We start from the raw sequence: 26,169 nt of genomic DNA, 5'->3' as shown, positions 1-26,169 counted from the left end.
TATGAGGGGGGGGGGATTGGATCCCCCTCACTTGGTATGGGGTGAGGGGGGAGTTGGGGGGGGGTCCTATTACCTGGTACGGGGGGGTCTTGGGTCCCCCTCACTTGGTATGGAGGAATGGGGGAGTTGGGGGGGTCCTATTACCTGGTATGGGGCGGGGGTTGGATCCCCCTCACATGGTATGAGGTGAGGGGGGGGTCGGGGGGTCCTATTACCTGGTACGGGGGGGTTGGATCCCCCTCACTTGCTATGGGGTGAGGGGGAGTTCGGGGGTCCTATTACCTGGTACGGGGGGGTTGGATCCCCCTCACTTGGTATGGGGTGAGGGGGGGGGTCAGAGGGGTCCTATTACCTGGTACGGGGGGGTCTTGGGTCCCCCTCACTTGGTATGGGGTGAGGGGGGGAGTTGGGGGGGGTCCTATTACCTGGTACGGGGGGGTCTTGGGCCCCCCTCACTTGGTATGGGGTGAGGGGGGGGTCGGAGGGGTCTTATTACCTGGTATGGGGGGGGGGGGGGATTGGATCCCCCTCACTTGGTATGGGGTGAGGGGGGAGTTGGGGGGGGGTCCTATTACCTGGTACAGGGGGGTTGGATCCCCCTCACATGGTATGGGGTGAGGGGGGGGTCGGGGGGGTACTATTACCTGGTACGGGGGGGTCTTGGGTTCCCCTCACTTGGTATGGAGGAAGGGGGAGTTGGTGGAGTCCTATTACTGGTACGGGGGGGTCTGGGTCCCCTCACTTGGTATGGGGTGAAGGGGGGGTTGGGGGGGTCCTATTACCTGGTACGGGGGGGTTGGATCCCCCTCGCATTGGTATGGGGTGAGGGGGGGGTCAGGGGGGGTCCTATTATCTGGTACGGGGGGGTTTGGGTCCCCTCCTTGTATGGGGTGAGGGGGGGGTCGAGGGGGGTCCTATTATCTGGTACGGGGGGGTCTTGGGTCCCCCTCACTTGTATGGGGTGAGGGGGGGTCGGGGGGGTCCTATTACTGGTACGGGGGGGGTTGGTGGGTCCCCTATTGATAGGGTGAAGGGAGGATTTGGGGTTTGGGGTCACGACCAGGTGCTGGGGGGATGGGCGGACCCCCCCCCCTTACGTTCTGTTCCCCCAACCCCCAGGCGATGGAGGACCATCCAGACCCTTGCCCCCTCGGTGCTCCTACTTCGAGGGAGCCCGCGCCCCCCCCTCCGGACCCCCCCCACGCCCCCCCTGTCTGTCAAACCCCCCCTCCCACTCCCCCCCTCCACCCACCCCCCAAAAATAAACCCCCCCCCCTTCCCAAATACTCACCTGCCTTCAATAGAACCGTGCTTTTCATTAAAAAATAAAAAGTCCCAATTTCTTTATTTGGGGGGGGGGCAGCAACAAAGGGGGGTGGCTCCTGGGGGGCGGCTCTTTGGGGCTGAAGGGTGGGGGGGTGGGGAACACATGGGGATGCCGAACCCCCCCCCCCCCCCCCCCCCCCCCGATCTCTTTGACACCCAAACCTCCTGATCCCATTAACCATCACTGGCGCTGTGCCTGGAGTGCACCATGGCCTCAATCCGGGGGGGATTACGGCCATAATCCGGGGGGGGGGGGTAGTCTGTAGGTGGGGGGGGGGACAATGTATGTGGGGGTCCGTGCAAATGCTGACACCCCCCCTCCCCCATCCCCTTATTCCTTTTGGGATCGTTTTTAGGGTTTTTGCAGTGCAGTGACGTCACTTAGGAGTACTGAGGTTTTGGGGGGGGGGGGAGGGCATTGGGGGGGGAGGGGGGCACTCGGGAGGGGATTTTGCTGAATTGCTGCCGGTGTGAAGTTTATTGGGGGGGTTTTGGCGGGGGGGGGGAGGGGGGGCGTATTGGGGAGCAGCGAATGCTTCAGCACCACGGACAGCGCCCGGGCGTGGCTTTTTGGGGGCGTGGCCTGGGGGCGTGGCCAAGAGTGGGTGGGGGCAAAAGTGGGCGGGGCTTCTCTGGGGGGGGGTCCCGTGCGGCGGATTGCGGAGGGCGGCGGTGGGGGGTGGGGTGGTGGTGGGGGGGGCGGTTTTGACCCCCCCCCGGAACGGCACCGCTATGGACGATTCGGGCGTGATCCGGCGACGGCGGCTGCAGGTACGGGGGTGGGGGTGGGTGGCGGGGGGGGGCAATAATGGGGGGGGGGTTCATTTGAGGAGGGGGGCAAGGTCAATGCAGCCCCGATCCTGGAGGGGGGGGAGCAGAAGAGCTGGGTTTTTTTTTTTTTAAAGGGGGGGGGGGGGAAGGGGGATGGGGGGGGGATCGGTTGTTTATAGGGACTGATTTTTGGGAGGGGGGTCTGCCCCCCTCTCTGCCCCCCCCCCACGTTTTGCAGGAGGAGCTGCCGAGGAAGAGCAGCAGGTGAGCCCCCTTCCCCCCCCCCGCGCCCTCCCCCCTCCTTCCCTCCAACATTTGCCGGGTGGGGCCGCACGCGCACGGAACGCACCCCTCCCCATCAACCCCCCCCTCCTCGTTCCTCCCCCCCCCCCCCCCCCCCACCAGCCCCGCCCCGGCTCCGCCCCGCGCGCTGCGGCCGCTGCCGCGTTGTCCCCCCGCTGCACAGCCTGGACCCCCCCCACCTCAACCCGGACCCCCCCCCCCACCCCCATCCCGTGATGCCGATCCCGGTGGGCAGCGGCAGCGGCACAATGTTCCGCCGCACCAAGAGGTAGCGCGGCCTTCATCCCCATCCTCGGCCTTCATCATCATCATCCTCAACCCCCCCCCTCCCGCCCCCCCCCTTTCGCCGCATCCTTCATCCCCTGCCCCCCCTCTCCCCCCCCACCCTCTGCTTTCACCCCTCCCCGGCCTTCCTCATCCTCCTCATCCTTCATCTGCCTTCATCCTCCGGCCTTCATCCCTCCTTCATTCTCCTCCCCCCCCCCATCCTCATCCTCACCCCTTCCTTCATCCACATCTTCTGGCCTTCATCACCCCATCCTTCATCCCTCCTCATCCTCAGCCTTCATCCTCTCCTCCATCCTCTCTCCCGCAGCCCTCACCCTCCATCTCCCCCTTATCCCCCCCCCATCCCCATCCCCATCCATCATCTCTCAGCCTTCCTCCCTCCCTCCTCATCCTCCATCCCCTTTTTCCCTGCCCCACCCCATTACCCCCCGGTTTTGGTGGTTTTTTTTTGTTTGTGGGTTTTTTTTTGGGGGGGGAGAGGGGGGGGGCTGTTGTGGGCACGTTTTCTATATACAAAGGATCCCACCCCACCTCATGTCCCCCTCCCCACGGTGTTCCCCCCCCCCCTCCCCCCGTGTCCCCCCCAGCTGTCGTACCAACAACAGGAAGAGTCTGATCCTGACCAGCACATCCCCCACCCTCCCACGGCCGCACTCACCGCTGCCAGGACATATCGGTGAGACCCCCCCCCCCACCCCGAGATCCCCCCCCGCCCCCCCCTCACAGGACCCCACAGTCCCGAAAGTCCCCCAAATCCCCCCTGAAATCCCCTCCATCCAGAACCCACAGGGTCCCCCCCTTCTATTTGCTGAGATCCCAAGGGACCCATTGTCCCCTCAGCCCCCCCCCCCCCCAGACCCACAGCCTCCCCTACCCAAAAAAAGCCACAAAGACTCCTCCAAAATTGCTGCTTCCCCCCCTTCTGTCCTCCCCCCCCATAAACCCATTTAGGGACCACCCCAAGCCTTCATAGGGCTGATAATCCCCCTCCCCTCCCCCCCCCCATTCACTGGGGTCTCTCCTGATGCCCCAACTCTTTTTCCCTGGGTCTGGGTGGAGACTGGCAGGGTGGGGGGCTGACAATGGTGGTGGGGGGGGGGGTTATGTCATCCCTATGTTCCCCTCCATGTTCTGTCCCCCCCCCCCAGGCAGCAGCCCCCTGGACAGCCCCCGCAACTTCTCCCCCAGCAATCCGGCACACTTCTGCTTCGCCTCATCTCGCAGGTGGGGGAAAGGGGGGCGGGGGTCCATTTGGGGGGGGGGAGGGGGGTTCCGTGGTGGGAGTTCATCCCAGTGAGGGGGGTGGGAGGGGGGTCTCAGTGTGGAGAGGTTTCAGAGTGGGGAAGGGTCCTAGGGTGGGGAAATGGCTCATTTTTGGGGGGTTCTCAAGGTGTGAGATGGTCTCATATTGGGGGGTGGTCTCAGGTTGGGGGAGGTGGTCTTTGGGGTGGGGGGTGGGGGGATTCACTGAGGTCACCCCCAGAGCCGACGGGCGCCGGTGGTCCCTGGCCTCACTGCCATCCTCAGGCTATGGCACCAACACCCCCAGCTCCACTGTCTCGGTGAGTGCAGGGGGGTCCCTCGGTGCCCCCCAACCCCACAGGGGGACCCCCAACCCCCCCCCCCAAAAAAAATTGATGCTGGGTGTTCCCCCTGTATGAGCACCATGAGTGTCCCACCAACGTTGGGGGGTTGGAATCTATTGAAGAAGGGTCCATGAGGTGCTCGAAGGGGGTCTGTGAGGGGGATTTATGGGGAGGGGGTCCATAGAGGGGGGGGGCTATGGGGGAATGTCCATAGGGGGAGGTCCAGGGGAAGGGGTCCATGAGGGGATGCAGGGGGGGGGACACGGGAGGGGATCCGTGAGGGGGTCCATGGGGGGATCCATGGAGGGGACAAATGGGGGAATCCATGGGAGGGGGTCCATGGGGGGGACATGTGGGGGGGATTGACTGGGGGGGGTCCATGGGGGGAGGTCTGTGGGAAGGGGATCATGAGGGGATCCGTGAGAGAGGGTCCATGGGCAGATCTATGGGAGGGGGTCCATGGGGGAGTCCATGGGGGGGGTCCATGAGAAGGGGTCCATGGAGGGAGGTTCGTGGGAGGGGGTCCGTGAGGGGATCCATTGGGGGAGGTCCAGAGATCCATGGGGAGGGGTCCATGAGGGGGTCCATGGGAGAGGGTCCATGGGGGGGGGGTGGGAGGGGGTCCAGGGGGAGTCCATGGAGGGAGATCTATGGGGGGATCCTAGGGGGGAGGTGCAGAGGTCCATGGGGAGGGGTCCATGAGGGGTGTCTATGGGAGAGGGGTCCTTGGTGGGGGGGGTGGGAGGTGGTCTATGGGGGGATCCATGGGGGGGAGTCCAGAGGTCCATGGAGAGGGGTCCATGACGGGGTCTATGGGAGAGGGTCCATGGGGAGGGTGGGAGGGGGTCCATGGGGGGATCTATGGGGGGATCCATGGTGGGAGGTGCAGAGGTCCATGGGGAGGGGTCCATGAGGGGGTCTATGGAGGGGTCCATGGGGAGGCCATGGAGGGGATATGGGGGGATCCATGGGGGGGGGGGTATGGGGGATCCATGGGGGAGGCCATGGGAAGGGGTCCATGGGGGATCCATGGGGGAGGGCATGGGAGAGGGTCCATGGGGGGATCCATGGGGGGGGGCCATGGGAGGGGTCATGGGGGGATCCATGGGGGGGGCCATGGGAGGGGGTCCATGGGGGGATCCATGGGGGGGGGCCATGGGAGGGGGTCCATGGGAGGGTCTGGGCATGGGGGGTCCATGGGGAGTCATAGGGGGTCCATGGGGAGTCCATGGGGGGATGGCAGGGGTCCATGGGGAGGGTCCATGAGGGGGTCCATGGGAGAGGGTCCATGGGGGGGGGGGGGGTGGGAGGGGGTCCATGGGGAGGTCCATAGGGGGATCTATGGGGGGATCCATGGGGGGAGGTGCAGAGGTCCATGGGGAAGATGGGGTCTATGGAGGGGATTCCATGGGGGGGATCCATGGGGAGGGGGCCATGGGAGGGGTCCATGGGGGGATCCATGGGGGGGGCCATGGGAGGGGGTCCATGGGGGGATCCATGGGGGGAGGCCATGGGAGGGGTCCATGGGGGGATCCATGGGGGGGCCATGGGGGGTCCATGGGGGGTCCATGGGGGGCCATGGGAGAGGGTCCATGGGGGGATCCATGGGGGGGGTCATGGGAGGGGGTCCATGGGGGGATCCATGGGGGGGGGGCCATGGGAGGGGGCCATGGGGGGATCCATGGGGGGGGGGGGGGGGGCATGGGAGGGGGCCATGGGGGGATCCATGGGGGGGTCCATGGGGGGGGGCCATGGGAGGGGGTCCATGGGGGGATCCATGATGGGGGGCCATGGGAGGGGGTCCATGGGGGAGGGCCATGGGAGGGGGTCCATGGGGGGATCCATGGGGGGGGCCATGGGAGGGGGTCCATGGGGGGATCCATGGGGGGGGCCATGGGAGGGGTCCATGGGGGGATCCATGGGGGGGGGCCATGGGAGGGGGTCCATGGGGGGATCCATGGGGGGGGTCCATGGGGGGATCAATGGGGGGGGGCCATGGGAGGGGGCCATGGGGGGATCCATGGGGGGGGGCCATGGGAGAAGGTCCATGGGGGGCCATGGGGGGATCCATGGGGGGGGGCCATGGGAGGGGGTCCATGGGGGAGATCCATGGGGGGGGCCATGGGGGGATCCATGGGGGGATCCATGGGGGGGGGCCATGGGAGGGGGGCCATGGGGGGATCCATGGGGGGATCCATGGGGGGGGCCATGGGAGAGGGTCCATGGGGGGATCCATGGGAGGGGGCCATAGGAGAGGGTCCATGGGGGGATCCATGGGGGGATCCATGGGAGGGGTCCATGGGGGAGGGCCATGGGGGGGGGCCATGGGGGGGGGTCCATGGGGGGATCCATGATGGGGGGCCATGGGAGGGGGTCCATGGGGGAGGGCCATGGGAGGGGGTCCATGGGGGGATCCATGGGAGGGGTCCATGGGGGGATCCATGGGGGAGGGCCATGGGAGAGGGTCCATGGGGGGATCCATGGGGGGGGGCCATAGGAGAGGGTCCATGGGGGGATCCATGGGGGGATCCATGGGGGGGGGCCATGGGAGGGGGTCCATGGGGGGATCCATGGGGGGGGGCCATGGGGGGGGGCCATGGGAGGGGGTCCATGGGGGGATCCGTGGGGTGGGCCCATGGGGGGGCCCACGGGGGTGACGCGGGCGCGCAGTCCTCGTGCTCGTCCCAGGAGCGCCTGCATCAGCTGCCGGCCCAGCCCACGCCGGAGGAGCTGCGCTTCCTCTCCCGACACTTCGGCAGCTCCGAGAGCCTGGCTGAGGAGGAGGGAGGGGGTCGGGGGGGGCCAGCCCCCCGCCCCAGGTCCCGCAGCCTCAGGTGGGGCCGGGGATGGCGCGGGGGGGGTTTTTTCGGGTGATACGGAAGAGTTTGGGGGGAGTGAGGCGATGGGGACATCGGGAGACACCTGGAGGTGACGTGGGGTTGGGGACGGCGTGGGGGGCAAAGTGGGGGGGGATTGGGGTACCAAGGGGTTGGGGACAACGGGGGACACCTGGGGGTGATGCAAAGTTGGGGACGTTTTGGAGCCGGGGGGTGACACCGTAGGGACATTTTGGAGTGATGCTGGGGGTTGGGGACGTTTTGGGGCTGGGGGGGATGCTGGGGGTCCTGCAGGTGCCAGCGTTGTCCCCCCCAGCCCCGGGCGCTCGCCCTCATCCCATGACAACGAGATCGTGATGATGAACCACGTGTACAAGGAGCGCTTCCCCAAGGTGGGGGTCCTGGGGGGGGGGGAAGTGGGGGCTACAGGGGAATGGGGGGGCTGGGGGTGGTCCAAAGAGGGGGTTTGGGATCCTGGGACTTGGAGTGGATAGGGGAGCCTAGAGAGAATACGGGGGGAGGGGGATTTGGGTGTTTATAAGGGTGGGTCTGCAGGGCACTGGGGGAGCATATGGGATCTTGAGGATCTTCTGGGGCTCTATGGGGAAGTGGGGGATGTATGGGGTCTTGGAGGTCTCCCGGGGGTCTTTAGGATATTGAGGAAGCCTAGGGGGTCATGAGGTTTCTGGGGGTTGTTGTGGGGCAGCCACCGGGGGGGGGGGTCTCGGGGGGCAGCAGGGCAGCGTGGATCCCGGCCCCGCAGGCGACGGCGCAGATGGAGGAGAGGTTGGAGGAGTTTGTGAGGAGCTGCGGCCCCGGCGGGACCCCGCTGGCCGATGGAGCTCTGAGCTTCATCCAGCACCAGCTGGCAGAGCTGGCAAGGGACTGCCTGGCCAAGGCACGGCACGGCCTCATCACTGCCGGCTACTTCTGTGAGCTGCAGGAGAACATGGAGCGGCTGCTGCAGGACGTGAGTGGGGAGTGGGGTCACAGTGGGGGATAAGGGCACCCAACGGGGACCCAATGGGGGGTAATGGCACCCAACGGGGACGCAATGGGGGGTAATGGCACCCAATGGGGACCCAATGGGGGGTAATGGCACCCAACGGGGACCCAGTGGGGGATAAGGGCACCCAACGGGGACCCAATGGGGGGTAATGGCACCCAACGGGGACCCAGTGGGGGATAAGGGCACCCAACGTGGACGCAATGCGGGATATGGGCACCCAACGGGGACGCAATGGGGGATAAGGGCACCCAACGGGGACGCAATGGGGGATAAGGGCACCCAACGGGGACACAATGGGGGATAAGGGCACCCAACGGGGACCCAGTGGGGGATAAGAGCACCCAACGGGGACGCAAGGGGGGATAAGGGCACCCAACGGGACCCAATGGGGGGTAATGGCACCCAACGGGGACACAGTGGGGGGTAATGGCACCCAACGGGGACACAGTGGGGGATAAGGGCACCCAATGGGACCCAATGGGGGGTAATGGCACCCAAAGGGGACGCAATGGGGGATATGGGCACCCAACGGGGACCCAGTGGGGGGTAATGGCACCCAACGGGGACGCAATGGAGGATATGGGCACCCAGTGGGGACCCAGTGGGGGGTAATGGCACCCAACGAGGACGCAATGGGGGATATGGGCACCCAATGGGGACACAGTGGGGGATAAGGGCACCCAACGGGGACCCAGTGGGGGATAAAGGCACCCAACGGGGACCCAGTGGGGGATAAGGGCACCCAACGGGGACCCAATGGGGGGTAATGGCACCCAATGGGGACCCAATGGGGGATATGGGCACCCAACGGGGACGCAATGGGGGATAAGGGCACCCAACGGGGACGCAATGGGGGATAAGGGCACCCAACGGGGACGCAATGGGGGATAAGGGCACCCAACGGGGACGCAATGGGGGATAAGGGCACCCAACGGGGACGCAATGGGGGATAAGGGCACCCAACGGGGACGCAATGGGGGATAAGGGCACCCAACGGGGACCCAATGGGGGGTAATGGCACCCAACGGGGACCCAGTGGGGGATAAGGGCACCCAACGGGGACCCAATGGGGGGTAATGGCACCCAACGGGACCCAATGGGGGTAATGGCACCCAACGGGGACACAGTGGGGATAAGGGCACCCAACGGGATCCAATGGGGGATAATGGCACCCAATGGGGACCCAATGGGGGATAAGGGCACCCAACGGGACCCAATGGGGGGTAATGGCACCCAACGGGACCCAATGGGGGTAATGGCACCCAACGGGGACACAGTGCGGATAAGGGCACCCAACGGGACCCAATGGGGGATAATGGCACCCAATGGGGACCCAATGGGGGATAAGGGCACCCAACGGGACCCAATGGGGGGTAATGGCACCCAACGGGGACGCAATGGGGGATATGGGCACCCAACAGGGACCCAGTGGGGGATAAGGGCACCCAGTGGGGACACAGTGGGGTGTCAGTGTCACCCAACGGGGACCCAGTGGGGGATAAGGGCACCCAACGGGACCCAATGGGGGTAATGGCACCCAACGGGGACACAGTGGGGGATAAGGGCACCCAACGGGGACCCAGTGGGGGATAACGGCACCCAACGGGGACCCAATGGGAGGTAACAGCACCCAACAGGGACCTAGTGTGGGATAAGGGCACCCAACTGGGGTCAATGTCACCCAGTGGGACCCAATGGGTGATAAGGGCACCCAACGGGGACCCAGTGGGGTGTCAGTGTCACCCAACGGGGACCCAATGGGGGATAAGGGCACCCAACGGGGATCAATGTCACCCAGTGGGACCCAATTGGGGATAAGGGCACCCAACGGGGACAGAATGGGGTGTCAGTGTCACCCAACAGGGACCAAATGGGGGATAAGGGCACCCAACGGGACCCAATGGGGGGTAATGGCACCCAACAGGGGCCTACTGTGGGATAAGGGCACCCAACTGGAGTCAATGTCACCCAGTGGGACCCAATGGGTGATAAGGGCACCCAATGGGGCCCCAGTGGGGTGTCAGTGTCACCCAACAGGGACCCAATGGGGGATAAGGGCACCCAACGGGGACCCAGTGGGGTGTCAGTGTCACCCAACGGGGACCCAATGGGGGATAAGGGCTCCCAATGGGGGTCAGTGTCACCCAATGGGAGCCCAATGGGGGTCGATGTCACCCAGTGGGACCCAATGGGGGTCGATGTCACCCAACAGGGGTCAATGTCACCCATTCTGGACCCAACAGAGGTTGATGTCACCCAATGGGACCCAATGGGGACCCAATGCCACCCAACAGCATTCAGTAGGACCCAAAGGACCCCAACGTCACCCAATGGGCACCCAACAAATACTCCCACCCCTGGGTGCCACTGGGATCCCCCAGCCCCCTTTACACCCCCCAGGCCTACGAGCGCTCAGAATCAGAGGAGGTGGCCTTCATCACGCAGCTGGTGAAGAAGCTCCTCATCATCATCTCCCGCCCCGCGCGGCTGCTGGAGTGCCTGGTCAGACCCGAGACCCCCCACACCACCCCACAGAACCCCCAGCCCCCCTTTTTCACCCCACACCACCCCAAACACCCCATAGGACCCATCCTTCCCGGTCACCATGGCACCGTCTCAGCCAATCCAGATGGGGAGGCGGGGCTTCCGTTGCCATGACAACAGCCATGATGCCAGGACTGCTCCGTGTCACCGCATGTCCTGAGCACCGCCGGGGCAGGGGGATGGGGGCACACGGGAAGAACACGCGTGTGCGTGGTGCGAGCAGATCCACCACCCGTGCGCGCACACGGCTGATTTTACACGCACACGCGCTCGGTGGGCTCTCCCTCTCACACGGACCCACGTGTGTATCTATCGGTGTGCCACGGCGCGCGCGCACGCGTGACACACGCGTGACAGCCCGTGTGTGCACACAGGAGTTCGACCCGGCTGAGTTCTACCAGCTGCTGACGGCGGCGGAGGGGCAGGGGCTGCTGAAGGCCGACATCCCGCGTTACATCATCGGGCAGCTGGGGCTGGCAAGGGACCCCTTCCCTGGTATACAGGCGGGGTCACATGGGAAGCACACGCGTGTCGAAGCGTGCAGAGCTTGCGCGCACACGTGTGGCATCCCGTGTCCCTGCAGATGTGGTGCACCTGGAGGAGCCCGACAGCGGCGGCTGCAACACCCCGGAGCCTGAGGAGGGGGCTGAGGTGGGCACCGGGTTGGTCTCTGTGTCCCCACATCACCCCACGTGTCACCAATTCATGCCGTGCCCCACACATCACCCCATGCCCCCCCATGTCCCCACATCACCCCACATCTCCACATCACCCCACATCTCCACATCACCCCACATCTCCACATCCCCCCATGCCCCCCACATGTCCCCACATCACCCCATACTCCACATCACCCCACATCTCCACATCACCCCATGCCCCCCATCTCACATCACCCCATACCCTCCCATGTCCCCACATCACCCCACATCTCCACATCACCCCATCTCCACATCGCCCCATACCCCCCCATGTCCCCACATCACCCCACATTCCCACATCACCCCACATCTCCACATCACCCCATACCCCCCACATCCCACATTACCCCATACCCCCCATGTCCCCACATCACCCCACATCACCCCATACCCCCCACATCTCCACATCACCCCACATCTCCACATCACCCCACATCCCCATATCACCCCACATCTCCACATCACCCCATACCCCCCATGTCCCCACATCACCCCATACCCCCCACATCTCCACATTACGCCGTACCCCCCCATGTCCCCACATCACCCCAATCACCCCATACCCCTCATATCCACATCACCCCATAACCCTCCCATGTCCCCACATCACCCCACATCTCCACATTACTCCATACCCCCCATATCCCCACATCACCCCACATCTCCACATCACCCCATACCCCCACATCTCCACATCACCCCATAACCCTCCCATGTCCCCACATCCCCCCACATCTCCACATTACTCCATACCCCCCCACATCCCCACATCACCCCACATCTCCACATCACCCATAACACCCCCACGTCTCCCACATCACACCAAGCCCCCCACATCACCCATACCCCCCAATCTCCACATTACCCCGTACCCCCCCATGTCTCCACATCACCCCACATCCCCACGTCCCCACATCACCCCACATCTCCACATCACCCCATACCCCCACATCTCCACATCACCCATACCCCCCCATGTCCCCACATCACCCCACATCCCCACATCCCCACATCACCCCACATCTCCACATCACCCCATACCCCTCATCTCCACATCACCCCATAACCCTCCCATGTCCCCACATCACCCCACATCTCCACATTACTCCATACCCCCCCACATCCCCACATCACCCCACATCTCCACATCACCCATAACACCCCCACGTCTCCCACATCACACCAAGCCCCCCACATCACCCCATACCCCCACATCTCCACATTACCCCGTACCCCCCCATGTCCCCACATCACCCCACATCCCCACGTCCCCACATCACCCCACATCTCCACATCACCCCATACCCCCACATCTCCACATCACCCCATACCCCCCATGTCCCCACATCACCCCACATCCCCACATCTCCACATCACCCCACATCTCCACATCACCCCATACCCCCCCATGTCCCCATACCCCCCACATCTCCACATTACTCCATACCTCTCCATGTCCCCACATTACCCCACATCCCCACATTACCCCACATCTCCACATCACCCATAACCCCCCCACGTCTCCCACATCACACCAATCCCCCACATCACTCCATACCCCCCACATCTCCACATTACCCCGTACCCCCCCATGTCCCCACATCACCCCACATCTCCCCCCCCCTCATCCCCCCAGGCCCGCAGCGCTGTCCCCAGACCCAAGAAACCACCGGGCGAAAACGACTTTGAGACCATCAAACTCATCAGCAATGGCGCCTACGGGTGAGAAGGCGTGGGGTGGGGGCCGGAGGGGGGGGGTTCAGGGTGGGGGTCCGGGTGGGAGTCCCGGCGTGACGGCTGCTGTGTGCAGGGCGGTGTATTTGGTGCGGCACCGCGCCACGCGGCAGCGCTTCGCCATGAAGAAGATCAACAAGCAGAACCTGCTGCTGCGCAACCAGGTCCAGCAGGCCTTCGTGGAGCGCGACATCCTCACCTTCGCTGAGAACCCCTTCGTCGTCAGCATGTTCTGCTCCTTCCAGACCCGCCGCCACCTCTGCATGGTCATGGAGTACGTGGAAGGTGCGATCTGGGGGGGTGGGAGTCGCGATATGGGGAGTGGGAGTCATGATATAGGGGTGGGAGTCATGATATAGGGGTGGGAGTCATGATACAGGGGTGAGAGTCATGATATAGAGTTCCAATGTAGAAGTGGGAGTTGTGATATGAGGGTGGAGTCACGATATGGGAGTAGGAGTTGCGATATGGAGAGTGGGAGTTGTGATATAGGGGTGGGAGTCATGATATAGAGTTCCAGTATAGAAGTGGGAGTCGTGATATGAGGGTGGGAGTCACGATATGGGGGTAGGAGTTGCGATATGGGGAGTGGGAGTTGTGATATAGGGGTGGGAGTCATGATATAGGGGTGAGAGTCATGATATAGAGTTCCAGTATAGAAATGGGAGTCGTGATATGAGGGTGGGAGTCGCGATATGGGGGAAGGGGTTGCGATATGGGGAGTGGGAGTTGTGATATAGGGGTGGGAGTCGTGATACAGGGGTGAGAGTCATGATATAGAGTTCCAGTATAGAGGTGGGAGTTGTGATATGAGGGTGGGAGTCACGATATGGGGGTAGGAGTTGCGATATGGGGAGTGGGAGTTGCGATATGGGGAGTGGGAGTTGTGATATAGGGGTGGGAGTCGTGATACAGGGGTGAGAGTCATGATATAGAGTTCCAGTATAGAGGTGGGAGTTGTGATATGAGGGTGGGAGTCACGATATGGGGGTGGGAGTCACGATATGGGGGTGGGAGTCATGATATGGGGGTGGGAGTCATGATATGGGGGTGGGAGTTGCGATATGGGAGTGGATGCTGCGATATGGGGATGGATGCTGTGTTACGGGGATAGGAGCCAAGAGCATGGGGCTGGCTGTCGTGATATAGAGCCAGCTGTCGCGATATGCGGTTGGGTGCTGCGATATGGGAAGTGGCGCCGTAATGCTGGGCATGAAGCAGTGCCACATGGGGTTGGGTGTTACCATCTAGGGCTGGGCATCGCGATATTGTTTTGGGTGGGGAGGGAGGGGGGGGGAGTGTCGCGATATGGGGCAGGCGAGGCGGTTCATATCCCGATAATCACCCGTTTCCATCTCGCAGGCGGGGATTGCGCCACGCTGCTGAAGCACATCGGGGCGCTGCCGCTGGAGCTGGCAAGGCTCTACTTCGCCGAAACCGTGCTGGCCTTGGAATACCTGCACAACTACGGCATCGTGCATCGCGACCTCAAACCCGACAAGTAGGGGGGTCCCGGGGGGTCCTGGGGGTGGGGGTCAGGAAGGGGCTTTGGGGAGGTCTGGGGGCGTCCCAGCTGCTCCCCATCTCCCCCCCTCCCCAAACCGCAGCCTCCTGATCACATCGCTGGGCCACGTGAAGCTGACGGACTTCGGGCTGTCCAAGATGGGGCTGATGAGCCTCACCACCAACCTGTACGAGGGGCACATGGAGAAGGACGCCAGGGAGTTCCGCGACAAGCAGGTGGGCGTGGCCAGGGGCGTGGCCAAAGGGGAGCGACCAATGGGTGTGCTCAGAGGGCGGGACCGGGGGCGTGGCCACAGACGTGTAGCAAATGAGTGCTGTTTGTGGGCGTGAGCGGGGGCGTGGCCAAGGGGGGTGGGCAGCCAATGGGTGTGCTCAGAGGGCGGGACCGGGGGCGTGGCCCAAGGCATGTAGCCAATGGGTGTGCTTTGTGGGCGTGACCGGGCGCGTGGCCACAGGGAAATAGCAAGTGGGTGCTGTTTCTGGGCGTGAGCCGGGGCGTGGCCAAAGGGGTTGGGCGGCCAATGGGTGTGCTCAGAGGGCGGGTACGAGGGCGTGGCAACAGGCGTGTAGCAGGTCGGTGTTGTTTCTGGGCGAGAGCGGGGGCGTGGCCAAAGGGGGGTGGGCAGCCAATGGGTGTGCTCAGAGGGCGGGACCGAGGGCGTGGCCACAGGCGTGTAGCAAATAGGTGTTGTTTGTGGGCGTGAGCGGGGGCGTGGCCAAAGAGGGGTGGGCAGCCAATGGGTGTGCTCAGAGGGCGGGACGGGGGCGTGGCCACAGGTGTGTAGCAAATGGGTGTTGTTTGTGGGCGTGAGCGGGGGCGTGGCCAAGGGGGGTGGGCAGCCAATGGGTGTGCTCAGAGGGCGGGACCGAGGGAGTGGCCAAGGGGCGCGGCCAATGGGTGCTGTCTGTGGGCGTGGTCGGGGGCGTGGCTAACGCTGAGCCCGCCCCCAGGTGTGCGGCACCCCCGAATACATCGCGCCGGAGGTGATCCTGCGTCAGGGCTACGGGAAACCCGTGGACTGGTGGGCAATGGGAATCGTCCTCTATGAGTTCCTGGTGGGCTGCGTCCCCTTCTTCGGGGACACCCCTGAGGAGCTTTTCGGGCAGGTCATCTCGGGTACGGGGACATGGGGACGTGCGGGGGGGGGGAGGCACGTGGGAGATAGGGAATGTCATTGTGGGTGTGGGGACACTGGGGGCATGGAGGGGCAGGAGATGTCATTGTGATATGGGGACACTGGGGGCACGGGAGGGGTCAGTGTGGGTATGGGGACATTGGGGGCATAGAGGGGCAGGAGATGTCATCATGATATGGGGACATTGGGGGCACGGAGGGGCAGGAGATGTCATTGTGAGTATGGGGACATTGGGGGCACAGAGGGGCAGGAGATGTCATTGTGATATGGGGACATTGGGGGCACGGAGGGGCAGGAGATGTCATTGTAGGTGTGGGGACATTGGGGGCACAGAGGGGCAGGAGATGTCATTGTGATATGGGGACATTGGGGGCATAGAGGGGCAGGAGATGTCATTGTGAGTATGGGGACATTGGGGGCACGGAGGGGCAGGAGATGTCATTGTGATATGGGGACATTGGGGGCACGGAGGGGCAGGAGATGTCATTGTGATATGGGGACACTGGGGGCACAGAGGGGCAGGAGATGTCATTGTAGGTGTGGGGACATTGGGGGCACGGAGGGGCAGGAGATGTCATTGTGATATGGGGACATTGGGGGCACGGAGGGGCAGGAGATGTCATTGTGGGTATGGGGACAATGGGGGCACGGAGGGGCAGGAGATGTCATTGTGGGTGTGGGGACATTGGGGGCACGGAGGGGCAGGAGATGTCATTGTGATATGGGGACACTGGGGGCACGGAGGGGCAGGAGATGTCATTGTGGGTGTGGGGACATTGGGGGCACGGAGGGGCAGGAGATGTCATTGTGGGTGTGGGGACATTGGGGGCACGGAGGGGCAGGAGATGTCATTGTGGGTATGGGGACATTGGGGGCATGGAGGGGCAGGAGACGCCATTGTGGGTGTGGGGATCCAAGCAGACAGTGCACATCCGCTCCAGTTTGGGGACAGAAGGATGGAGAAGGTCACCTCCAGGACGTGGGGACACAAGGACAGCAATGAGGACGTGGGATGGGGGTAGGGATGGGGCACTGCAGCTCGGGGACAGACATGGGGACGCAGAGAGGGCCGCTCATCTCCCGCGTGGGGACGCAGGGCTGGGCTCCTGTGTTCCCGTGTCCCCACGTCCCAGCCTGCCCTGCAGATGAGATCCTGTGGCCGGAGGGGGACGAGGCTCTGCCCCCCGACGCGCAGCACCTCATCTCCTGCCTGCTGCAAACCGACCCCCTGCGACGCCTGGGGGCGGGTGAGACCCAAACCCCACAGCCCACCTTACCTCTGTGTCACCCCACGTCACCCCACGGCCCCCGATGTCCCCACGCAGGCGGAGCACAGGAGGTGAAGGCTCACAGCTTCTTTGCTGCGCTGGATTGGACCGGGCTGCTACGGCAGAAAGCTGAGTTTGTGCCCCACCTGGAGTCTGAGGAGGACACCAGCTATTTTGATAGTGAGTGACCCCCCCCCCCCCCAACCCCCCCCCTAGGGACCCCCTGGGGCACTCGTGGCACCCATGGAACCTCCCAGGACACCTCATTCTGTCTCCCCTGGGAACCCATAGAACCCCCTTGTGGTCCCCACATTGGTTGTCCTTTCCCCACGGAAGCTCCTTTCTGACGGGATCACCTGACCCCCCCCCACCTTAGGGACACTCGATGCCCCTCCCCACACCCCACACCCCCCCCTCACCCTTATTGCCCCCCACCCCCCTTACAGCACGCTCGGACCGTTACCCCCACATCACCTCCTATGAGGATGAAGACACGACAGAGGATGAACCCGTGGAGATCCGGCAGTTCTCATCCTGCTCCCCACGCTTCAGCAAGGTGGGGGCAGTGGGGAGGGGGCAAGGGGACGCGGTGGGGGGGGACCGGGGGGGGTGGGGGCAACACGTGAGGATGTGCAGCACATTGATGGTGCACAGCCTCATCCGGCGTGCGCTCACACTTGTGAGCAAACCCTGGCGATGGTGGGATCCCAGCGCAGCCCAGCTGCCCCCATTTCCCCGTCCCCCCCCCCCCCCGCCTTATCGTCGTCCCCCCCCCCAGGTGTACAGCAGCCTGGAGCAGCTCTCTCAGCAACCGGAGCCGAAAGCAGCCAAAGGTCGACCGCGGGATGAGGGACGACGGGAGGGCATCGCCAGGGAGCGGGGCTGGCGCACGGCATCCCCTGAGCTGTGAGCGCGGGGGGGGGGGGGGCATCGGACCCTGGGGGGGGTACAACGGGGTCCGTGGGGGACACCTCTGTTCTTGGGGAGAGGGGGCCCTAAATGGGGCCTTGGGGGTTTCCCCACCCCCCAGCAGCGCTCTGCTTTCTGCAGGAAGCGCCCGCCGGCACCTGAGCCCCCCCCAGCTGAAGGGGACAGCAGCCCCCCACCCGGTGCCCGGCGTCGCTTTTCGGCTCTACTGGAACCGGGACCCCCCCGAAATGGGGTCCCCCCCCGCGACGGCCCAACCGAGAGCACCCCAGAGGAGCCAGGTGGGTGCTGGGGGGGGCTGGGGGATCCCTGCGCGTCACCTTTCCCCCCCACTGCCATCACCTCCACGTCCTCTTCTTTAGGTGACCGGGTGCAGCCCCCCCCCCGCACCGAGTTGGGGCTGCGGCGGCCGCGACACCCGGGGGTGACCCCCGAGGGGGGGGCTGATAAACGAAGCCCCCGTGGACCTGGAAAGGTCACCAAATCAGCATCGGCCACTGCGCTGTCTGTCATCATCCCCAGCGGTGAGTGTGTCCCCCCCCCCCAGGTCACAAAGGGGGACAAAGTACTCAGGGTGGGGGTCCTCCAGGGATGGGGGGAGTGGGTGACGCTGCCCCGAGGGTCCCCAAGGGTGATTTGGTCCCTTAGGACCCCACGGGTGGCAATGTCCTCTGGGGTGACTGGGTCCCAAGGGTGCTGGGGGCTGGCGGTGTCCCCAGGGTGGGGGTCCCCCAGTGATCGGGGCAATGAGTGATGGTGCCCCGAGGGTCCCCAAGGGTGATTTGGTCCCTTAGGACTCCACAACCAGCAGTGTCCTCTGGGGTGACCGGGTCCCAAGGGTGCTGGGGGCTGGCGGTGTCCCAAGGGCGGGGGTCCTCCAGGGATGGGGAGTGGGGGACGCTGCCCTGTGGGTCCCCAAGGCTGGCAGGGGCCGATGGTGTCCCCAAGGGTGATTTGGTCCCTTAGGACCCCACGGGTGGCAATGTCCTCTGGGGTGACCGGGTCCCAAAGGTGCTGGGGGCTGGCAGTGTCCCCAGGGTGGGGGTCCTCCAGGGATGGGGAGTGGGTGACGCTGCCCTGAGGGTCCCCAAGGGTGATTTGGTCCCTTAGGACTCCACAACCAGCAGTGTCCTCTGGGGTGACCGGGTCCCAAGGGTGCTGGGGGCTGGCGGTGTCCCCAGGGTGGGGGTCCTCCAGGGATGGGGAGTGGGGGATGGTGCCCCGAGGGTCCCCAAGGGTGATTTGGTCCTTTAGGACCCCACGTGCAGCAATGTCCTCTGGGGTGACTGGGTCCCAAGGGTGCTGGGGGCTGGCGGTGTCCCCAGGGTGGGGGTCCTCCAGGGATGGGGAGTGGGTGACGCTGCCCTGAGGGTCCCCAAGGGTGATTTGGTCCCTTAGGACCCCACAACCAGCAGTGTCCTCTGGGGTGACCGGGTCCCAAGGGTGCTGGGGGCTGGCGGTGTCCCCAGGGTGGGGGTCCCCCAGGGATCGGGGCAGTGAGTGATGGTGCCCCGAGGGTCCCCAAGGGTGATTTGGTCCCTTAGGACCCCACGGGTGGCAATGTCCTCTGGGGTGACCAGGTCCCCAAGGGTGTTGGGGGCTGGAGGTGTCCCCAGGGTGGAGGTCCTCCAGGGATGGTGCCCCGATGGTCCCCAAGGGGTCCTTTAGGACCCCACAACCAGCAGTGTCCTCTGGGGTGACTGGGGGGTCCCAAGGGTGCTGGGGGCTGGCGGTGTCCCCAGGGTGGGGGTCCTCCAGGGATGGGCAGTGGGTGACGCTGCCCTGAGGGTCCCCAAGGGTGATTTGGTCCTTTAGGAACCCACAACCAGCAGTGTCCTCTGGGGTGACCGGGTCCCCAAGGGTGCTGGGGGCTGGCGGTGTCCCCAGGGTGGGGGTCCCCTAGGGTTGGTGGCAGTGGGTGATGGTGCCCCGGGGGTCCCCAAGGGTGATTTGGTCCTTTAGGACCCCACAACCAGCAGTGTCTCCTGGGGGGACTGGGTCCCAAGGGTGCTGGGGGCTGGCGGTGTCCCCAGGGCGGGGGTCCCCATGTCCCTCTCGGTGATCACGGTGCCACGGTGGGCGCAGGGGAGGCGGCCGGCTCCTCTCCCTTGGGCAGCCCCATGTCCCCACGCTCGCTGTCCTCGGATCCGTCCTCACGGGATTCCTCCCCGGGAGGGAATTGGCCCCCGCCGTGGCTGCCCCCCGTTCTCCCATCGCCATCCCACGACCCGGTAAGAAGTTTGGCTTCACTCTGCGCGCCATCCGAGTCTACCTGGGGGACAGCGACGTCTACAGCGTGCATCACGTCGTCTGGGTCAGTGGGAACGGGGGGGGTGGGGGGTCATGGGGGGATGTGCGGGGATGTGGGGTCGCGGGGGGTTGTAGGGATGTGGGGGGACGTGGGTGGCAATGTGCGTGTGGGGGGAACGTGGAGGGGGGGGTGTGGGGAGGGGATGTGGGGGAGGATATGGGGATGAGGAGGGGATGTGGGGGAGGATATGGGGACAAGGAGGGGATGTGGGGGATGTGGGGTCATGGGGGGATGTGGGGGGATGTGGGGTCGCGGAGGGTTGTAGGGATGTGGGGGGACGTGGGTGGCAATGTGCGTGTGGGGGGGACGTGGAGAGGGGGGAGGTGTGGGGAGGGGATGTGGGGGAGGATATGGGGATGAGGAGGGGATGTGGGGGAGGATATGGGGACAAGGAGGGGATGTGGGGGATGTGGGGTCATGGGGGGAGGTGGGGTCGTGGGGGAATGCATGGGATGTGGGGTCATGGGGGGTTGTAGGGATGTGGGGAGACGTGGGTGGCAATGTGCGTGTGGGGGGGACGTGGGGAGGGGGTGGGTGTGGGGAGGGGATGTGGGGGAGGATATGGGGACAAGGAGGGGATGTGGGGAGGATATGGGGACAAGGAGGGGATGTGTGGGGGAGGATATGGGGTCATGGGGGATGTGGGGGAGGATATGGGGACGAGGAGGGGATGTGGGGGAGGATATGGGGACAAGGAGGGGATGTGGGGGGGAGGATATGGGGACAAGGAGGGGATGTGGGGGATGTGGGGTCATGGGGGGATGTGGGGGGATGTGGGGTCGCGGAGGGTTGTAGGGATGTGGGGGGACGTGGGTGGCAATGTGCGTGTGGGGGGGGACTGGGAGAGGGGGGAGGTGTGGGGAGGGGATGTGGGGGAGGATATGGGGACAAGGAGGGGATGTGGGGGAGGATATGGGGACAAGGAGGGGATGTGGGGGAGGATATGGGGACAAGGAGGGGATGTGGGGGAGGATATGGGGTCATGGGGGGATGTGGGGGAGGATATGGGGACGAGGAGGGGATGTGGGTGGGAGGATATGGGGACAAGGAGGGGATGTGGGGGAGGATATGGGGTCATGGGGGGATGTGGGGGAGGATATGGGGACGAGGAGGGGATGTGGGTGGGAGGATATGGGGACGAGGAGGGGACGTGGGGGAGGATATGGGGACAAGGAGGGGATGTGGGGGAGGATATGGGGACAAGGAGGGGATGTGGGGGAGGATATGGGGTCATGGGGGGATGTGGGGGAGGATATGGGGACGAGGAGGGGATGTGGGGAAGGATATGGGGTCATGGGGGGATGTGGGGGAGGATATGGGGACGAGGAGGGGATGTGGGGGATACGGGGATGTAGAGGTCACATGGGGACATGGAGGGGACATGGGCACGAGGTGTCTGCGTGCTTTGGGTCCCCGCATGGGTGGGGGCCATGGGGTGACGGCTGTGTGTCATGTCCGTGTCCGTGTGTGCAGCACGTGGAGGAGGGGGGCCCGGCGCAGGAGGCGGGGCTGTGTGCGGGGGATCTCATCACCCACGTCAACGGGGAGCCCGTGCACGGGTTGGTGCACACCGAGGTGGTGGAGCTCATCCTGAAGGTGAGCGGGTAGGGGGGGGGATGGGGGTGGGGGGGGGGGCTGTGAGGTGTGGGGTCGTGTGGGGTCACGGGTGTTAAGGGGGTCGTGGGGGTGGGGGCGTTTGTGAGAGAGGGTCGTGGGGGTTATGGGGTGTGGGGTCGTGAGGTGTGAAGTTATGGGGTGTGGGGTTGTGGAGTCACTCAGTGGGGCTTGTGGTTATGGGATCTCAGGGGTCACAGGGGGGTCACGGGCTGTGGGGTCACGGGGGGTCACGGGCTGTGGGGTCACTGGGGGTCACGGGCTGTGGGGTCATTGGGGATCACAAGAGTTGTGAGGTGTGGGGTCACGGAGGCCAAAAGCCCCCAGGGATGAGAGGTCAGGGTGGGGTCAGAGGTCACGGCTGGCTCGTGGGTCGCGGTGATGTCACGTGGGGTCACGGCGGGGTCAGAGGTCACCCCGCCCAATCACCCCGCAGAGCGGCACCAAGGTGTTGGTGAGCACCACTCCCCTGGAGAACACCTCCATCCGCCTCGGGCCCGCTCGGCGCCGCAGCGCCCGGGCCAAAATGGCTCGCAGGAACCGCCGGGGCGGCACCGGGAGCGGCCACGAGAGGTGAGCAGCGGGCCGGTCAGCACCGGGGCACCGGGATAGCGCGGGACCTGCAGTGAGTCCTCCCATCCGGCAGGCGGCGCAGTGCGCTCTTCCGCCACCTGGCGCGGCAGGCGTCCCTTCTGCACACGAGCCGCTCGCTGACGTCTCTCAGCCGCTCGCTCTCCTCCTCCGACAGCCTCCCCGCCTCCCCCACGCACGCGCGGGCGCGGGATCCCGCCCACCCGCCTCGCGCCGCCGAGACAGGTACCGGGCCGGGAGGGGGAGGTGATGGCGGCGGGGAAGGGCGGGAGCCGGAAGTGGGGGGAGGGGGGGGGAGAAGAGCTGCCGTGGGGGCGGGGCTACGGGAACGGAAGTGGGTGTGGGGATGGAGCCGGAAGTGGATCTGGGAGGGAGCGGAAGTGAGTGGGGGAAGCGCTTCCACGGGGGCGGGGCTACGGGAACGGAAGTGGGTCTGGGAGGGAGCCGGAAGTGGCGCTGGAGGAGAACATGGCGTCCTGGGGAGGCCACAGGGCCGAGGCCTGGTGCGAGGGCCGCGCGGTGACGCTCGGCTCGGGCAGGGCCGTCCCCGCCCAGCAGCTCCCCGGGCTCCAGCGCTCCCCCGTCGCCGGCTCCGGGCCCGCACCTCCGCCCCAGCTCCCTGCAGGGCCTCTCCCCGAAGCTGCAGCGGCAGTACCGGGCAGCGCGCTGCAAATCGGCGGGCAGCATCCCGCTCTCGCCGCTCGCCCACACCCCTTCGCCGCCCGCCGCCTCGCCGCCCGCTTTCCCCGCCAAGCTGCACGCAAAGCCCGCGGACTCCCCGCGCCTCGCCCGCCGGCCCGGCCCCGACAAGTCTGCTGCCCGCAAGTTGGGCCTCGAGCCCCGCAAGGACTTCCCGCCCGAACCCTCGCTGCACAGCTTGGCCGAGTGGGACGGGGAGAGCCCCGGTGAGGCCCCGCCGGTCCCTGCCCGTCGCCTGGGCCGCCAGGAGCCGCCGCTGCTGTTGGGGAACGCGGGGGCCGAGGCGGTCCCCAAAGCGCTCAGCCCCGTGCAGGAGCACCGGGCCGTGCCCCCGGTGCCCATCGTGGTGGTGGGGTCGGGGTCGGCTCCCCCCGCTGCCACCCCCACCCCAGGGGATGGGGAGAAGACCCCCGCAAAGCGCTGAGCCCCCCCGGCCCCCCCAGTCGCTGTACATAACGGGGCCTCCGAGCGTCGCAGGCACTTCTGCACCCCACGTACACAAAGGGTTCATACTGTGACACCCCCACAGCCCCTCTGCTTCCCCACAGCGTCGCTTCCCCCACCCCCAGCTCCGTTTTTCCCCTTGCTGATGTCGCAGCGGTGATGTCACCGTGGAGGGGGATTGATGATGTCACAGCGCTGAGTGACGTCACCGCCGGCACAGGGGGAGCGATGACGTCACAGCTCCAACGGGGAGGGCGGAAGCTTTGATGTCACAGCGCGGCGGCGCTGATGCTGGCGGGGGTGGTGACGTCATAGCTGTGATGTCACCAAGGTGGCACCGTTGCAGCCGTAGGGATGGGGGGAATGCTCCGTGCCGTGTGCTGATGTCACTGCTGTGATGTCGCAGCACAACCCCAATGCCACTGGATGACATCACTGACACAAAGTGACATCCTGACGTCACGCCCCACCCCACCCCCACCCCCCCATTCTTGCTATGCAAACGACCCTGGGACGCTGCGGCCCTCTGGGATTTGGGGCTCGGGGGCCACGGGGATCAATAAAGTGTGTACAGATCTGCCCGGCCCTGCTGTGCTGTTTGAGTGGCAGCCTGAAGGAGGGGCCTGGATGGGGGTGGGGGGGGGGGTAGTGCCATGGGACCCCACCCCTTAATCATCTCCAAATCGATAAATTTCCCCCCAAGGCCCTCAAACCTCCCAAGTTCCCCAAAGACATTTAAATACAGCTAAATTCCCCCCCCCGTCTCCTCCAAACTCCTCAAACCCACAGATGATAGAATTTCATGGAATCTTTAAGGTTGGAAAAGACCTCCATGAGATCCCAAAATCCAACCCCAACCCATCCCCCACCGCCCACATCCCTCCTTGCCACATCTCTGCCTTTCTCCCACCCCCTGCCAACATCTCACTGCTCTTTCTAAGAAACCGTTTCCTCACATCCCACCTGCAGCTTCCCCCCCGGCGCTGCTTAAGGAGATCCCACAGCTGTTACCAGGGAGCAGAGGTGGGAAGCAGGATAATAACCAGGATGGCGCAACTCCTATCCATAAATACAACTTCTTCCACTTCCCAGCCCCGCGCTGCACCTCAAACCTTTGCCCAGCTGTTGTTTGGGATCCGCCATCTTTATGTACACCCGTTTCGCCCTTGTATGAGGTGCGTAGGGAAGAGCAGTGCAGCCCATTGGCCCTCCTGCCCCCTCTGTTAACCCTTCCGATATCAGAAAACCAACAAAGCCCTGAGCTCAAAGAATCACTGAATCACAGAATCACGGAACGGCCCGGGTTGAAAAGGCCCACCACGATCACCTCGTTTCAACCCCCCCCCCCTGCTGTGTGCAGGGTCACCGACCACCAAACCAGGCTGCCCAGAGCCACTACAAACAAACAAACAAACACCGCAGGCAACAACGTTGTACAGATGGACGTCTCGATACACGCCTGCATTTCTTTCAGTAGGGATCAACCACTTGAGAATTTCAGTAACCGCCTGGATGTCCTTAACACAGCCTCTCTTAAAAGCAGAGAGGCAGCGGGGATCTGTCACAAAGCCAACAACATCAGGTCTCCCCAGCACCCAAAGCTGAAACCTGCTTCTACGTCTCTCCGTTTAAAGGAGGGATAGATGCTTTCCCTGCCTGCCAGCAGAAAGCCCACCTCCAGCTCCAGCAACGAAGGCAGGTGCTGCAGGATGCTCCGTCCTCTGTGTGCCTCCTCCAAGGCAGCAAAAGCAGCAGCAGCAGCGAATGCTTCTTCACTCTTTTCAAATCAGTGCTCCTCAAACCTTCCCTGCTCACGTAACACAGTTTGTACGACAGCAAAGCACGCGGCGGGGTTGCTTGGCTGGGTTTCTTTTCCTCCTAATGCCATGAAAATGTCCTTTATGTGCTTTGCTCCAACAGGAGCAGCCTGAAGCAGCAAACGGCGGACCAAGAAATAACCTAAGACAGCAAAAAGTAATGGGTCTTTTCTTGCTCTTCGCTACTTCCTCCCCAAAACGACGGTGATACGGGTAACATAGAAGACACCGATGTAATGCACCAAACAAAATGTGTGTGAAGGATCTTAAATAGGTTCCATTTCCTTTTTTAAGTACGGCTGAGAAGTGCTTGCGAATATTTTCCTTACCAAACAACTTCTGAAACAGTCAATTATCCCCTCGTTCCATACAACAAAGTCAAGACTTTCCCCTTGCAAGTGCTTTTGTTGCAGCTGGTTTAGAAGCGAAGGGCAGCGATACGTTCAGTCTTCCACACACCAAATTCTATGGGCAAGTTTCTCGTTAAATAAAAAACTAAATAACGTTATCCGGGGGGGGGGGGGGGGAGAGAGAAAAAAAAAAAAAAATGCAAGGCACATTGCATCACTAATTAAAAAAAAAAAAGGAGTTTTGGTGACGCTCCCAAAGAGTCACCGCTGTTTCACACGGGATTGCAGGCACGAAATTCCTGCTTCACAAAGGGTTTCAGGTGCAGCTGCACAGCTGATGGGCAGCCACCGTTTCCCCCCCCCCCCCCCCGTGATGCCCGAAGGTCTCT

General features: G+C 64.2%; 1 protein-coding gene and 1 long non-coding RNA gene across 2 annotated transcripts; one reads left to right on the top strand and one right to left on the bottom strand.

Moving 5' to 3' along the window:
- Window positions 1-1,995: 1,995 nt before the first annotated feature.
- MAST1 (microtubule associated serine/threonine kinase 1) lies at window positions 1,996-24,197 on the top strand. The gene is given in 28 exon segments (XM_085214874.1): window positions 1,996-2,097; window positions 2,336-2,361; window positions 3,276-3,364; window positions 3,837-3,912; window positions 4,172-4,250; window positions 6,945-7,108; window positions 7,428-7,503; window positions 7,875-8,081; window positions 10,521-10,622; window positions 11,039-11,159; window positions 11,248-11,315; window positions 13,002-13,087; window positions 13,176-13,384; window positions 14,462-14,600; window positions 14,707-14,839; window positions 15,575-15,740; window positions 16,905-17,006; window positions 17,085-17,207; window positions 17,474-17,583; window positions 17,806-17,933; window positions 18,078-18,235; window positions 18,317-18,478; window positions 20,040-20,123; window positions 20,126-20,268; window positions 21,739-21,861; window positions 22,316-22,452; window positions 22,526-22,695; window positions 23,010-24,197. Coding segments are annotated over 28 exon segments (3,804 nt in total). The 5' UTR covers window positions 1,996-2,058; the 3' UTR covers window positions 23,594-24,197.
- On the bottom strand, window positions 13,251-15,042 carry LOC146542060 (uncharacterized). Its single transcript, XR_014880746.1, has 3 exons — window positions 14,789-15,042; window positions 14,445-14,621; window positions 13,251-13,391 (listed from the first exon to the last, which is right to left on the bottom strand). It is a non-coding gene; the product is annotated as an uncharacterized LOC146542060 (long non-coding RNA).
- Window positions 24,198-26,169: the final 1,972 nt, after the last annotated feature.

This window comes from Meleagris gallopavo, chromosome 34 (assembly GCF_905368555.1).
Source record: "Meleagris gallopavo chromosome 34, MGAL_WU_HG_1.1, whole genome shotgun sequence".
In the NCBI taxonomy this organism is placed as follows: Eukaryota; Metazoa; Chordata; class Aves; order Galliformes; family Phasianidae; genus Meleagris; species Meleagris gallopavo.
Note: the sequence above shows the minus strand (reverse complement) of the source record. Positions and strands in the feature narration are given on the sequence as shown.